General features: G+C 42.9%; 1 protein-coding gene across 1 annotated transcript in view; it reads right to left on the reverse strand.

The window, feature by feature from the left end:
* The window catches only part of C3H1orf168 (chromosome 3 C1orf168 homolog), a 79,121-nt gene that overhangs the window by 30,644 nt on the left and 34,694 nt on the right, over positions 1–13,783 (reverse strand). Inside the window, 3 exon segments of the mRNA XM_018044659.1 lie at positions 7,119–7,278; positions 9,117–9,216; positions 12,868–12,899. Coding sequence (XP_017900148.1) covers positions 7,119–7,278; positions 9,117–9,216; positions 12,868–12,899 — 292 coding nt within the window.

Consider the following 13,783-nt stretch of genomic DNA (forward strand, 5'->3'; position numbering starts at 1 on the left):
CCAGTTTTGTCAAAGAAGGCAATGGCACCCCACTCCAGTACTCTTGCCTGGAAAATCCCAAGGATGGAGGAGCCTGGTGTGCTGCAGTCCATGGGGTTGCTAAGAGTCAGACATGACTGAGCGACTTCACTTTCACTTTTCACTTTCATGCACTGGAGAAGAAAATGGCAACCCACTCCAGTGTTCTTGCCTGGAGAATCCCAGGGACGGGGGAGCCTGGTGGGCTGCAGTCCATGGGGTTGCTAAGAGTCAGACATGACTGAGCGACTTCACTTTCACTTTTCGCTTTCACTTTTCACTTTCATGCACTGGAGAAGAAAATGGCAACCCACTCCAGTGTTCTTGCCTGGAGAATCCCAGGGACGGGGGAGCCTGGTGGGCTGCAGTCCATGGGGTTGCTAAGAGTCAGACATGACTGAGCGACTTCACTTTCACTTTTCGCTTTCACTTTTCACTTTCATGCACTGGAGAAGAAAATGGCAACCCACTCCAGTGTTCTTGCCTGGAGAATCCCAGGGACGGGGGAGCCTGGTGGGCTGCAGTCCATGGGGTTGCTAAGAGTCAGACATGACTGAGCGACTTCACTTTCACTTTTCACTTTCACTTTTCACTTTCATGCACTGGAGAAGAAAATGGCAACCCACTCCAATGTTCTTGCCTGGAGAATCCCAGGGACAGGGGAGTCTGGTGGGCTGCCGTCTATGGGGTCACATAGAGTCGGACACGACTGAAGCGACTAGGCAGCAGCAGCAGCATCCAGTTTTGTAGCATTTTTTTTCCTTAAAGTAAAATTTCTTAGGTTGATTGAGTACACGCCAACATTTATTATTCATTAATGATAGCATCAGTGAGATAGTATGCCAGGTTGAAAATGTCTAGGGATTGTTTGCACAAGTAGCTAGCCTGTTAACTGCAGAATTTGGTTTATTTCACAGGGCTGTAAACTTGTCATAGCCATAAAACTGCCACCTTTTTATCAGTTGGCATAGGTTAATATTTAGAGCATTGGTGATTCAGAACCATTTTCAGATATGAACTATTAATCAGAAATAAGTAGTAATATATCTGATAAATAGCAACATGCACATTGACTTTTGTCTATTAATTAAAAGCACCAGACAACAAGATTTTATCTATCTTTTTTCTTCTGATAAGAAGTCAATTAGCACATCAGCCCCAAACCTCAAATCTCAATGAATGTCAGCTCCCAGAGGCACAAAGGCCCTGCTTTTCCTTCCAGAGTTATCAGTAAGTTTCTCTAGCACAAATATTTTTTTTTAAATTAAGAATACCATTTATGTTTTTAACTTTTTATTTTATAAGCAAAGATGCTCTTATTTCAGGATTTTTTTTTAATTTCTTTCCTTTCGGCTGAAGCAAAATTTTATGGCTTCATTTTAAAAACATAAAGAAGAAAGTGAAGTTGCTCATTCGTGTCCAACTCTTTGCAACCCCATGGACTGCAGCCTAACAGGCTCCTCTGTCCATGGCATTTTCCAGGCGAGAATACTGGAGTGGGTTGCCATTTCCTTCTCCAGGGGATCTTCCTGACCCAAGGATCGAACACGGGTCTCCCGCATTGTAGGCAGACGCTTTACCGTCTGAGCTACCAAGGAAGCCTTAAAAAAAACATAGACAACTTAAAAACATAGACAACTCCCAAATTTACATCTCTAACCTAGACATCTTTCTCATGAGTTCTAGATACTTCGTCAGCCTTCACACTGCTTCCAATTGGTTGTCTCAACATATTACATTCCAAACCAAACTTTTTACTTTCTACAAATGTGTTCTTCCTGAAGTCAGCCTTATCTCAATGATGAGTGGCAACCCACCTTTCTAGTTGCTCAGGTCCAAAACCTTGAAGACATTCTTGACTCCTGTATTATATCCCACCTCCAATCACAGCCATCCATCAGCTTGACTTTCACATTTATATCCTGAATCCAAAAATACACATCTCAACTCAACCATGGTACCCTTCTCCAAGCTAACATTGTCTTTCACTTAAATTATTGCAACAAACTCATAACAGGTCCCAGATTCTTCCTCTACGTTCTTCTTTCAAGACAGCAGCCAAGATGATTCTTTAAAATGCAGGTCAGATCGTTTCTGTTCTTGTGCTCAAAACCTTTCACTGTTTTTTGTTTTTTCTTTTTTAATATTACTTAGAATAAATGCCAATGTTCTTCCAATGGTCTACAAAAGCCCCTGGTCCTTTGTTATATCTCTGACCTCGTCTCCTACCACAGTCTCCTTCATCACTGCTCCAGCCACACCAGCCTCCTTGCTATTCTACCAGCACATCTAATAGGCTCTGGCCCAGGATAGCTGCATTCCTTCCCCACTCTCCCTAGAATATACTGGATAGATATGGCTCTGTTCTTCATCTGCTTTGTATCTTTGAAGTCATCTGTCAGCCCTTTAAAACTACAACGTCCACTTCCTCTACCTACTTCCTTAATTCTATTTTGCTTTATTATATTTTCTATATTTATTAAAATTCCACATAGTGAATATTTTATTATTTATATATTTATCATCTGTCTGCTCTGATCAGAATACAACCTCCATAATTTTTGTCTGGTTTGTTTACTGCTATACCCCCAATGCCTAGAACAATTCTGGGGACATAAAAGGCCCTAAAATATTTTTAATATTGAATGATTTGAATGCATATGTCCTCTAATTAGAGAGTGTTATGCTTATAGTATTTACAGATATTTTGAAATATATACTTAGTGTTTTATTACATACATTTTATTTGTTCTGTTTTTCCCTCATTTTCCTTGTGTTTGACTCACTGAGGTTTCTTCTCTATTTCTTCATTCTGTTTTTCTTGTTTGGAAAGTACACACTATGTCTGTCTTTTGACAATTATGTTAGTAAAATTACAGTATGACAGACAGGAAAGGGCACAAATCATGAGTAGAGCTCAATAAATTTTCCCAAAGTGAATATGAGAATCGGATGGTAACAGATTTTTTTTCCTTTACCCAGCACCAGGAGCAAATGAGCAAATTTCCTTCTGCTCCCTGGGGTTTGTCTTTAATGTTCTTTTCTTTTTTTTAATGGAAGGGAGGAGTTCTTCTTATTTTGTTCATTTTTTTCCAAAAGAGACCCATTTGTGTAGAAGGAATTCGAAAAACAACTGTATTTTTTTTTCCTCAAAACTTTCCTCTGTTTTCATGCCCACTTTCCTTGACTAAGCATTTTGTGCTCCTCATCACAAATATTGCAGAGAACTGTTCAGGGGGCTTAGCACACGTTTATTACAGACTCTCTTTGCGCTTTAGCAGTGTGTACAGATTACTTAGAAGAATTTTCTTCAGACTGTTTTCAACATAGTGTAATCCCGAAATCTGTGGTGACTCTTCAAGGACAATACATAATTGCTTGAAAATGGCTTTCAGCCCCATGTTTAGGCCTCTCCTTTAACTCTTATTTACTTCAGCTTGTTTTCCTCCCTTTCCACCCTTCCATTTTTTTTCTATAGTCCAAATTAGTCTATCCATTTTTCATCTAAAGACGTGTTTTTTGATTCAGTACTGCCTCTGTGCTTTCTCGTGTGTCATTTATCTCATTAGAAATGTCTTAATTTGTCCTATTTAATTTTTTAAAAAATTTTTATGGTTTAAGAGCACTTGAGGTCTACTCTTGTAAATTTATAAGTATATAATATAGCATTGTTAACAACAGGCATAGTGCTATCCATTCTGTGTGGACATAATTCTTTGAGGTCCCAATTTTATACAGCAGTCTCCTATTGTATGAGCTTCCCAGGTGGCTCCGTGTTAAAGAATCCACCTGTCAATGCAGGAGACAGAGGTTTGATCCCTGGGTCAGGAAGATCCCCTGAAGGAGGAAAAGGCAACCCACTCCAGTATTCTTGCCTGGAGAACCCCATGGACAGAGGAGCCTGGCGAGCTGCACTCCATGGGGTCACAAAAGAGTCGGATATGACTGGGTATGCACACATGCACGCTCCTATTAGACACTCACTTTGGGCAGGCCCTGGGATATAGCTCCTGTCCTCTGCACACCATGCATTCAAAACAGGAGAACAAAGGATTCAGAGCTCGGTGAAAGGCCTCAGGGCAAGAGCAGCTTTGGTGCTCACTCATTTCTCAGGGTTCCTGGTTCCTGCAGGCATGTGGATACTTCCTTTTAAGTCAGTTCTGTGATGCTTTAATGAATTGTCCCCTCCACTCCCAATTTTCTTCTTCACTTTAGTTGTTTTAGTCAGAAGAATCATTAAGATTGTCAAATCTACCATACTCTCTCACTGAAGTCTGATTTATTATTTCATTCTTTCCTTTAACAAGGTTTTGTTGGTTGCAGGTTGCAGAGATACAGAGAAAAATGTCAAATGGTCTCCTACCCCAAGGTGTTCACAGTGAACCGCAGGAAACAAACGTGTATACCATGAGTTATAAAGTAAAGCATGCTGTAATTGTTTCAGAAAAGCAAGTGAGCAAAGAGAACTGACAGTTATTTAGCAATGAACCAGATGCTTTTGTTAGGTAGTTAGAATAGGGAAGAGAGTCCAGAATGGCAGTGGCTAAAAGATAAGGAAGAGAAAAGCCCGCGAAAAAAGAACAAATGGATCGCATCTTTGGATCAACGTGCCCTCATGCCTCAAAGATGGATTTTCCTGCTATCTTCTAAATAAAATAGAGCTGTAACACCGAGCTATAACACTGATTTGTCTAAGACAAAGACGCGAAGAGAAGAGCACCCCAGCGTGCAGGAGAGAGAGAGAGCTTTGGCTCCTCTCATTATATGTTTTTCTCCCCCTGGGCCTGTCCTATGTAAATTGGGCCAGCCAGGAGTGTTGTTTGTTTTACCTGAGGTCCTCACTCCAGTCCTCGGACCTTCCTTTGTTCTACTTTCGCAGGCTTTTCTCTTCCTTATCTTTTAGCCACCGCCATTCTCGACTCTTTTCCCTATTCTAACTACCTAACACTTTATGTTGGAGAAGGAAATGGCAACCTACTCCAGTACCCTTGCCTGGAAAATCCCATGGACAGAGAGACTGGTATGCTAGAGTCCATGGGGTCGCAAAGAGTCAGACATGACTGAGCAACACTTTATATGCACTGACAAAGAGCCCTGGGAAATAAATAGTACTGTCCCCACGTGTACATAAAAGTACGTGAACTTCCCAGGGTTGTAGGATTAATACATAGTGGTTTGGTGTCCCAGAATGCTTGAATCTGAAAAGAACCAAATATATCACTTTTCTGACAAAGGTCGTTTCTGGTAGTCATGTACAGATGTGAGAGTTGGATCTCATAAAGAAGGCTGAACGCAGAAGAACTGATGCTTTTGAATTATGCTGGAGAAGACTCTTGAGAGTCCCTTGGAAAGCAAGTAGATCAAACCAGTCCATCCTACAGGAAATCAACCCTAAATATCCATTGGAAGGACTGATGCTGAAGCTCCAATACTTTGGACACCTTGCAAAGAGACGATTCACTGGAAAAGACCCTGAGGCTGGGAAAGATTGAGAGCAGGAGGAGAAGGGGATGACAGAGGATGATATAGTTGGATGGTATCATTGACTCAATGGATATGAGTTTGAGCAAACTCTGGGAGATAGTGAAGAACAGGGAAGGCTGGCATGCTGCAGTCCATGGGGTCACAAAGAGTCTGACACGACTTAGTGACTGAAGAACGAAAACCTACTATGGAAAACTGGTCATTCCATTGCTGTTTTGGTGTCCTGGAAACAGAGAGGAATGAGCAATTATGGTCCCTGGAGAGTAGGAAAGTGGAGTCTAGGTGTAAGGAAGGTAAGGAGGGCCTCAGAAGAACTGACTTTGGAGATGGATCCTGAAAGATGGCTGAGATATCAGCAGGTAGAGGGTGGGCAGAAAGGCATTTCAGACACAGGAAAGAGTTCAGGCAAAGTGATGGGGGCACTTACGCACATGTCACAGTCAGTTAACTTAGAATAACAGTGTATAGGGAAGGAAGTGCATGGCAGGGATGCAGGCAGCTAGCCTAGAGGTGGATTTTATAGGGCCTGAGTCAATCTCATGATTGTAATATTTTCTTATAACTTTGATTGTAACACGTTATGACATGTCAGCGGTTTGCCGTGGCTTATTGGACTGGAGTAGACGTCTGTTTTGTCTATTCAGTGTCTACTTTTTTCCCTATGATAACAGCTTTTAACTTGGGAAATCCTTCAATCTGAAATGATACTGTTTTGGTACAACTAATTCTGCCTCCAGCTACAGATGTGAATTTATGACAGAGGCCTGGGTCAGTCAGAGCATCCTATCCCACATTCATGATGATTGGATCAAGACTGGCATGTGACACAATCAAGCCAGTAAGACTCAAATCTGGACCTTTTCTTAAAACTGTTGAGAGGATAACCATTTCCAGCTTTCTGTTGGGGTTCCTAAGAGGATAGATAGCATGCAAATCTGTCACTGCCAGGTGCCAGCTTGTCTCCACAAGGGTAGAGTTTGCTTGAAGATGGAGCCAAGAGGGAGGGGGACAAAGCCAGGAGCAAAAAAGGTAATACTGAGTCCCTGGGATACTGTTTGTGTCCCTGAGTCCAGCCATGTCCAGACCTTCTGCTAGGTGAGCCTCCTCTTTTGCTTAAAACAGTATGATTTTATTACAGTTACTTGCAATCAAGAGTTTGATTCACATGAAGATAAAAATTCAACCTGAATAAAGTCAAATAATAGTATCATACTATGTCATCAAAGTGTCAATGTCTTGAGTCTACAAAAAATAACAGGTTCTGGGAGATATAAGAAGAAATGAGTAAACATTCAACTGTGCACCTATTATGCAACATACTGTCAGATTTTGTCTGTGCCAAGCCCCAGTGAGATCTGTATTATGATCCCTTTTTAATAAATGAAGAAACTGAGGAATATGAAGGATTATGTTACACAGCTAATAAGTTTAAGAGCCTTAATTTGAACTCGGGCCTTCTACCTCTAAATCTAGTACAGCTGCCTCACTCAGGCAAGTGATTTGATGTATAATAGATGCTAGGTGAATATTTATAAAATCAATTAAAATCTTGGTCACATACAGCTTTAAAATAATTCAGTAATGGTAAAAAGAACCAGGAAAAAAATGGAACTCACAGTAGTCTATGGGGTGCCTGGCCGGCTGGAAGTCCTCAGGGCAAGCCTCCTCCTGGATGATGTCCATTGCAGCATCCTGCTTTCTGGCCGGCATGGTTCTCCCACCTGCGTGGTCTTCTGCCATCTGGGTTTTCCCAGGTATCTCTTCATAGATATCCACCTAAACCCATGCAACAAGGACAGTCCTGCACTTAACTATTGGTTTTTCTCTTACTAATGCTATTCTGTATTCATTCATTCCTCCCAGCTAGTCATTTTTTGCTGTTTTATCTAACACAGTCTCATTTCTCTAAGTTTCACAAGGGCATATACAATGTCTTTTGTTCCCCTCTGAATAGCCATCGGATGGCTGGCTTGGAGGCAGGCCCACAGGATGCAATCAGGCTATAATGGCAGGCTGACCATGGAATAGGCTCTTGATATATCTTATCTTTTCACTTTCATGCATTGGAGAAGGAAATGGCAACCCACTTCAGTGTTCTTGCTAGGAGAATCCCAGGGACGGGGGATCCTGGTTGGCTGGCGTCTATGGGGTCGCACAGAGTCGGACACGACTGAAGTGACTTAGCAGCAGCAGCATATCTTATCTTACTTGATCTTCATGACATCTCATTCAAAAAAGACCATGATTTTTCTTGATAAAGAATTTAGAAAGGTTAAATAACTGGCCCCTGGTCTCACAGCTAGTCATCTGCCCAGGCAGGACTGGATCCCAGAGCCCTGTGCGCTTGGCTACCAGGGATACACTGAAAAAGGGAGCACCCATGCTTTTGCTCTTTCATGGTATCCTGAATCATATCAGATTTCTCTGGTGGCTCAGTGGTCAAGAATCTACCTGCAATGCAGAAGCTGCAGGAGATGTGGGTTCAATCCCTGAGTCAGAGAGATTCCCTAGAGGAAGACATGGCAACCCACTATAGTATTCTTGCCTGGAGGATCCCATGGACGGAAGAGCCTGACGGGCTACAGTCCACAGGGTTGTACCGAGTCGGATTCAGCTGACCGACTGAGCACACACACACCCTTAATCATGCTCCTCTGTTGCCGTTCTCATCATGAAACGCTCCGAACCCTTCCTGATCTCTGGTCCCACCACCCATCTTAACACATCATGCCACTCCCGTCTCTGGTCCCTATCTTTCATTATTAACGACTTCTCTGAATTATGCTGCTTTTTTATAGTCTGTAAACATTCAGCCTATTCCAGTGGGGCCTCTGGGCCTACACCTCAGTTCAGGCCCATACCACCACCAAGATGTCTGATTTACCCAAGCCCTGCATGTGGAACAATGTGATGTGATAGGCCCATCTCAAACAGACATCCCACGTGTTTTGAACACTGGTAACAGCCCTGGTGGTATCTATTGTTTAAGCCTCTGACTGTTTTGAAGGAGATAGTGTCCTTTGGATGTGGATATACACATATACAGTGTTTCCTATCAACAAACAGTGTTAACTGATCAGTTAATTAACAACAATATACTTCATTTTCATGGTAGCTTACAGCTTACAAAGCACCTTCATCTACACTATTTCATTATCAAAAATAAGGTAATTCAGATGGGAGTGGGGATGGTAATCAGATAGGGGTTATTTATTCTCATTTTACACATGAGATGCCTAAGCTCAGAGATTAGGTCCCTCTTAAGCAGAGCCTCAGAGCACAGAATTTCAGGAGGCCCTCCGATCAGGTTCCACAAGAGCAGGGTGGGGACCTGAGTTGTCTCTTTGAATTTGCCCTCCGGGTGTCTCACTGAACTCACACTAATCTTAGCCCAGTTTATGAGACCTGCTTCACAGCTAATAAGTAAGAAATCGGAGGCTAGAGTTCGGTGTTCTTGTCCTGTCAATTTCTTTTATAAGACACCCAACACCCACTCCATCTCCTGTCTTTCTGGAGAGTTGCATGGTTCAGCCTCTAAAAAGTCACTCCATGAACTGAACCTATTATATGGATGGCCTGGACTGTTTGATCTGGAACTCTAGAATTACAGATACCTTGAAAAGATGGTCTAAGTCTAGATCTTCGGTGTTTTGAAGTTTCAATTGGTATGGTTCTTTTTCCTTCATCTGTTTATCTTCATCTTCGTGTTGGGGTCTGAAAAGTGAAGCGATACCAGGGAAAAAGTGAAGATGAGAGAGTTTTGATGATAGTGTACCCCTCAATCCTAAATGAAATGAATGAGGGAAATGAATTTAAACAGAGCTGAACCTTCCTCTTTCTTCCCCCTTCTCCTTCCCTTTCTCCTCCTTTTCTTCTTCTTTAAAGATGAGAGGACCAGGATCAAGTCAACCATAGAAAATTTCCCCGCATTTCTGGCTGTTCCAATCAATGCCAGAGTGAATTCCTGCTTAAAATCTAACTTCCCATTGGCTGATGGATAAAATATCAGCCCCACTGTGATTTGGCCCCCACCCTTCTTTCCAACTCCATCCTCTGCTTCTTCTCTCCATGTTTATGCTAATCTACACTCTAATTCTCCAAACTTTCCATCCTATTTTGAGCAACTCTTCTTTCATATTTGCTAGTTCCTTTTTCAGTCATGCCTTCCCCATCTTATACTGCAGAGAAACAGCACCCTTTCCAGTCTGTCTAAGTCAGCTCCCCTCTGAGAAGTGCTGCCTAATTCTCCCAAGCAAGTGTTGCCTGACTCTCTTTTATCCCTCTATTGTATATTAAAATGTACAGTCTACAGATCTGCTTCTGGCTCTTCCATTTTTCCTTGACACTAACTAAAAATCAGAGCTCTGTTAAATCACGTGTGTACCGCCAGCACTAATGCTTTGCAACCCGCAGTAGCAAAGTCTTCCAGCTAGCATTCCCTCATGAAAGGCATGACTACCACACACCTATATACTGCCAATAGCTGCAGTGGAGGAGTAGAGGGAGGGAGTCAAGGTGAAGAGCATAGTCAACAAGCTGAGGACCGGGGACAGAACACTGAGGAGCATCAGCATCCAGATGTGAGCATCTGTTTCTGGCAACATAGTGAAGTAGAGAGCTCTACAGCCACTTCTACATGGAAGGCAGAGACAGACAGCCCTCACAGAAAAGCAGAAGTGGTCGTGCAGGAAGGAGAAACACCAGGAGAGGGAAATATTCTGTGACAATGGGAAGAATTTTAAAGTTTCACTCATCCAATGACTGGTGACTCTTATCTACCATCAAGGCCACTAGTTCTAGAACAGGGGATGTGGAGGGAGGGCTGGGATCCAGCCCCTATTCTGCCTCTAAGAACCTAAGATGAACGTTTCTAAAAGTCAAATGTTTCCATCTATAAATGAAAAGTCATAATGCTGGTCTCCACAGTTGCCATGAAAGTGAAATGTGATAAAAATGTTGAAAGCCTAACGCTGCTTCCAGCATGTAATTGGCTCTCCTAACTGTCAGTGTCCTCTTCTTCATCACAGCATCTGCCGAGTTAGAATTACCCAAGGCTTCTCTTCCCATTGCTGACATTTTTCCTAAGGCATTTACCTGCCTTGCTGATGTACATGTCCTCTGTAATCCATCTTTTATCCCCCGGGTTTTGTCCAGTAGTTTCTACATGGCTGGATCTCCATAAATAACTGTCAAATTACATTTAATGTTGTGACTCCTAGGAATGCTAGGGGTATATTATTTCTGCTTTAAAACTCTTTTGTGGCTTCTGCTGACTTATAGAATAAGGTTTAAAACTGTGCCATCCAAGAGGTCACTGTTCCCATGTGACTTTTGAACATCTGAAATGTGTATGGTCCAAACTCAAGCTGTCCGTGTAAAACACATCTGGATCTTTAACACTTGGTGTGAAGAAAAGGATTTAAAATATTTCAGTAGAAACTTTAATGCTGATTACATGGTGAAATGATAATGTTTTGGACATATTAGGATCATTTCTTTTTTTCTTTTTTTGCTTTTTAGAAGATAGCTACTAGAGACATTTTAAGTGACATATGTGGTTTGCTTTATATTTCCACTGGACAGGATTGGTCTGAATGATTAATTAGGGAATGCAGGTCCTCCTGTATCTTGCTCTGTATATGACCTCATTCCTGCTGCTCCACACCGCACTTTATGCTCAAGCATCATCCAGCTCTTCGTGGACACCTGTACTGGCCTCACTGTGCAATACTGCGTCTTTGCCCCCCAACCGTGACCCCTGCCTGGAACAGGCATCCTGCCATTTTCACCCAGCCAGTTCCTACATGTTTTCATGATTCAGCTCAGTTGTCACTCTTGCAGAAAGCATGCCTACCACCTCACTTCTGTGTTTTCATAACTTTTAACAGTGATTATCTGATATTGTAAATTCCTACTTCCACGGTCATTTTCCCCTCCAAGTGACCCCCTCACCCCTGCCACTCTGGTCTTCATTCTTAAGCTGAACTAAGTATAGGGAATACATTCTATTATTCATTTCTGTACCTGAGAATCTAGCAGTGTCTGAACAGAGAAAAAGCTCAATAAATGTGGAACTAAGTAGCTAATCATCTGACATGTGCTTACTCTGTGCCCAGCACTGTGTTAGGTGCCAAAGGGTAATCACAGGACTCCTGAATTCAAGGTCAGGCAGGAGCTCAAGGAGAGAGATGAAGCAGGGTTTTCCTCCATGATCCAGCTTGTGTGTTTTTAGCCTCAGCCAGGAAATGCTGATACATGCTTCTCCAGAGCTCACAGGCCATGTTTATTTGAATGCATTATAAATAACTTCCACAGGTGGGTGGTGAGAGAGACAGGCAGGCTCTGAAGGATTAGGCAAAAGCACTGCTATATGCCAAGCCCAGGTCTGGATCAAGAATGAGAAAAACGGGCCCTGCCCACAAGGAGCTCAGAGAAGGGGAGAGTGAGGATGAACTCGCATCTTAGCAAACAAAGGACAGACATGACGTTAGTGCAAACGTGTGTGTCTTACAGCAGCACCACAGGGAAGGGACTAGAGGAGGAGAAGGAGGAAGGCTTCTTACAGGAGGGGTCATTTGATGGTTAGTAGCTAAGTCTGCCAGATCATCAAGTTGAGCTGAATGAAGGAAATGAGCAAAGGTAAAGAGACCTGAAACAGCACAGTGCGTTTTGGAAATTGTCAATTCTTTGGGACCCACGTGATTGTCATATGCCTGTTTGACTGTATTTCTCTAACTGGGGAACCCCCAAGGGTAGTGGCGTGCTCTCTGTCACTGCCCCAGCCCCTGAAAGTGAAAGCTGCTCAGTTGTGTCTGACTCACTGTGACGCCATGGACTATACAGTCCATGGAATTCTCCAGACCAGAATACTGGAGTGGGTAGCTGTTCCCTTCTCCAGGGGATCTTCCCAACCCAGGGATCAAACCCAGGTCTCCCACATTGCAGGTGGATTCTTTACCAGCTGAGCCACCAGGGAAGCCCAAGAATACTGGAGTGGGTAGCCTATCCCTTCTCCAGTGGCTCTTCCTAATCCAGGAATCGAACCAGGATCTCCTGCATGGCGGGCAGATTCTTTACCAGCTGAGTTACCAAGGGAACCCCCAGCCCTTGTGGTTAGCAAATGGCCAACATGTTGGGGACTCAGCAAGCCTCTGCTGAGTGAGTATAGAGTGAGCTAGAATGAGGTGAACCCAAAAGGCCAGGCAGGACCCTTGAGCACCTTCTCTGTACCAGACAGCTTGCAGGGTACTAGGGGTGCTGAACCAGGTCAGGCACTAGAGACAACTGGCCCATTAAGGAAAAACAGTTCTGTCATCAGAGGGTCAGTGGCTAATTAATGCTTTTCCTTTTGAAGATAAAACTCACCTAAGTTCTTGATGGTAAAATCTCTTCCCAGCCTGAAAGTAAAGAGAAAAGTGGTCATTTTCATAAATCTACGCACATCAAACCCCAACCAGGCCTCTGTTGTTTGGTTACAGATCGTTAAGAGACATGACCAAAGGGTGAGGGCTCAGTACAAAGCAAAGTAGATGCTGACAACAAAATGCTTCATGAACTGTTGCCAGTGGAGCTGAAGATCAGTCAAAAAAAAAAAAAAAAACAAACACCAAAAAACAGGCATTTCTAAAGTTATGGTGCATGCCAGAGGTAATGTATAATTTGACTTAGAAAATTAAGTTGTTCTCTGCATGCCCATCTAGGAACGCATCTGTAGAATAAAGAACTTTTAAACCCCATGAGGAAATACGAATTGTGATATTTGAGCAATGTTCCAGTGAGCAAAATTGGTACAGGCTTTCTTCCTTTCCTAATCACACACCACCTGATCAAAACCCAGCTCGTGTGTGATCTAGACTTGGCACCATTAAACTTAGGCCCCAGTGGCCACAACCTAGCCCTCATTTAGTCATTTGTCATACATCATTCACAATCTGGAATCTAGCCAAGAACCCAAAGAGAACAGAAAATAAGCATCCAAAACGCTGCTGCAGAGTCCACGCCCAAGAGCTCACATCCCTTCCTTTGAGGAGAGGCTCCCGGTTTGCGTTCAGGGACCACTGGCTCTCATTTGCCACACAATTCTAACAGACTGGATGGCAACACTTGTAGAAAGACAAGTTAGAGGGACCTTGCTTTATATCTCTGCTACATTACTTACAGTTCTTCAACTTCTCTGAGCCTTGAGTTCTCATCTGTAAAAAGCAGTGATGCCAGCTCACAGGGTGGCTGTGAGGATTACATGATGCCACGCGTACACAGGTGAAAAAATGAAAGTGTTAGT

Source organism: Capra hircus, chromosome 3 (assembly GCF_001704415.2).
Source record: "Capra hircus breed San Clemente chromosome 3, ASM170441v1, whole genome shotgun sequence".
In the NCBI taxonomy this organism is placed as follows: Eukaryota; Metazoa; Chordata; class Mammalia; order Artiodactyla; family Bovidae; genus Capra; species Capra hircus.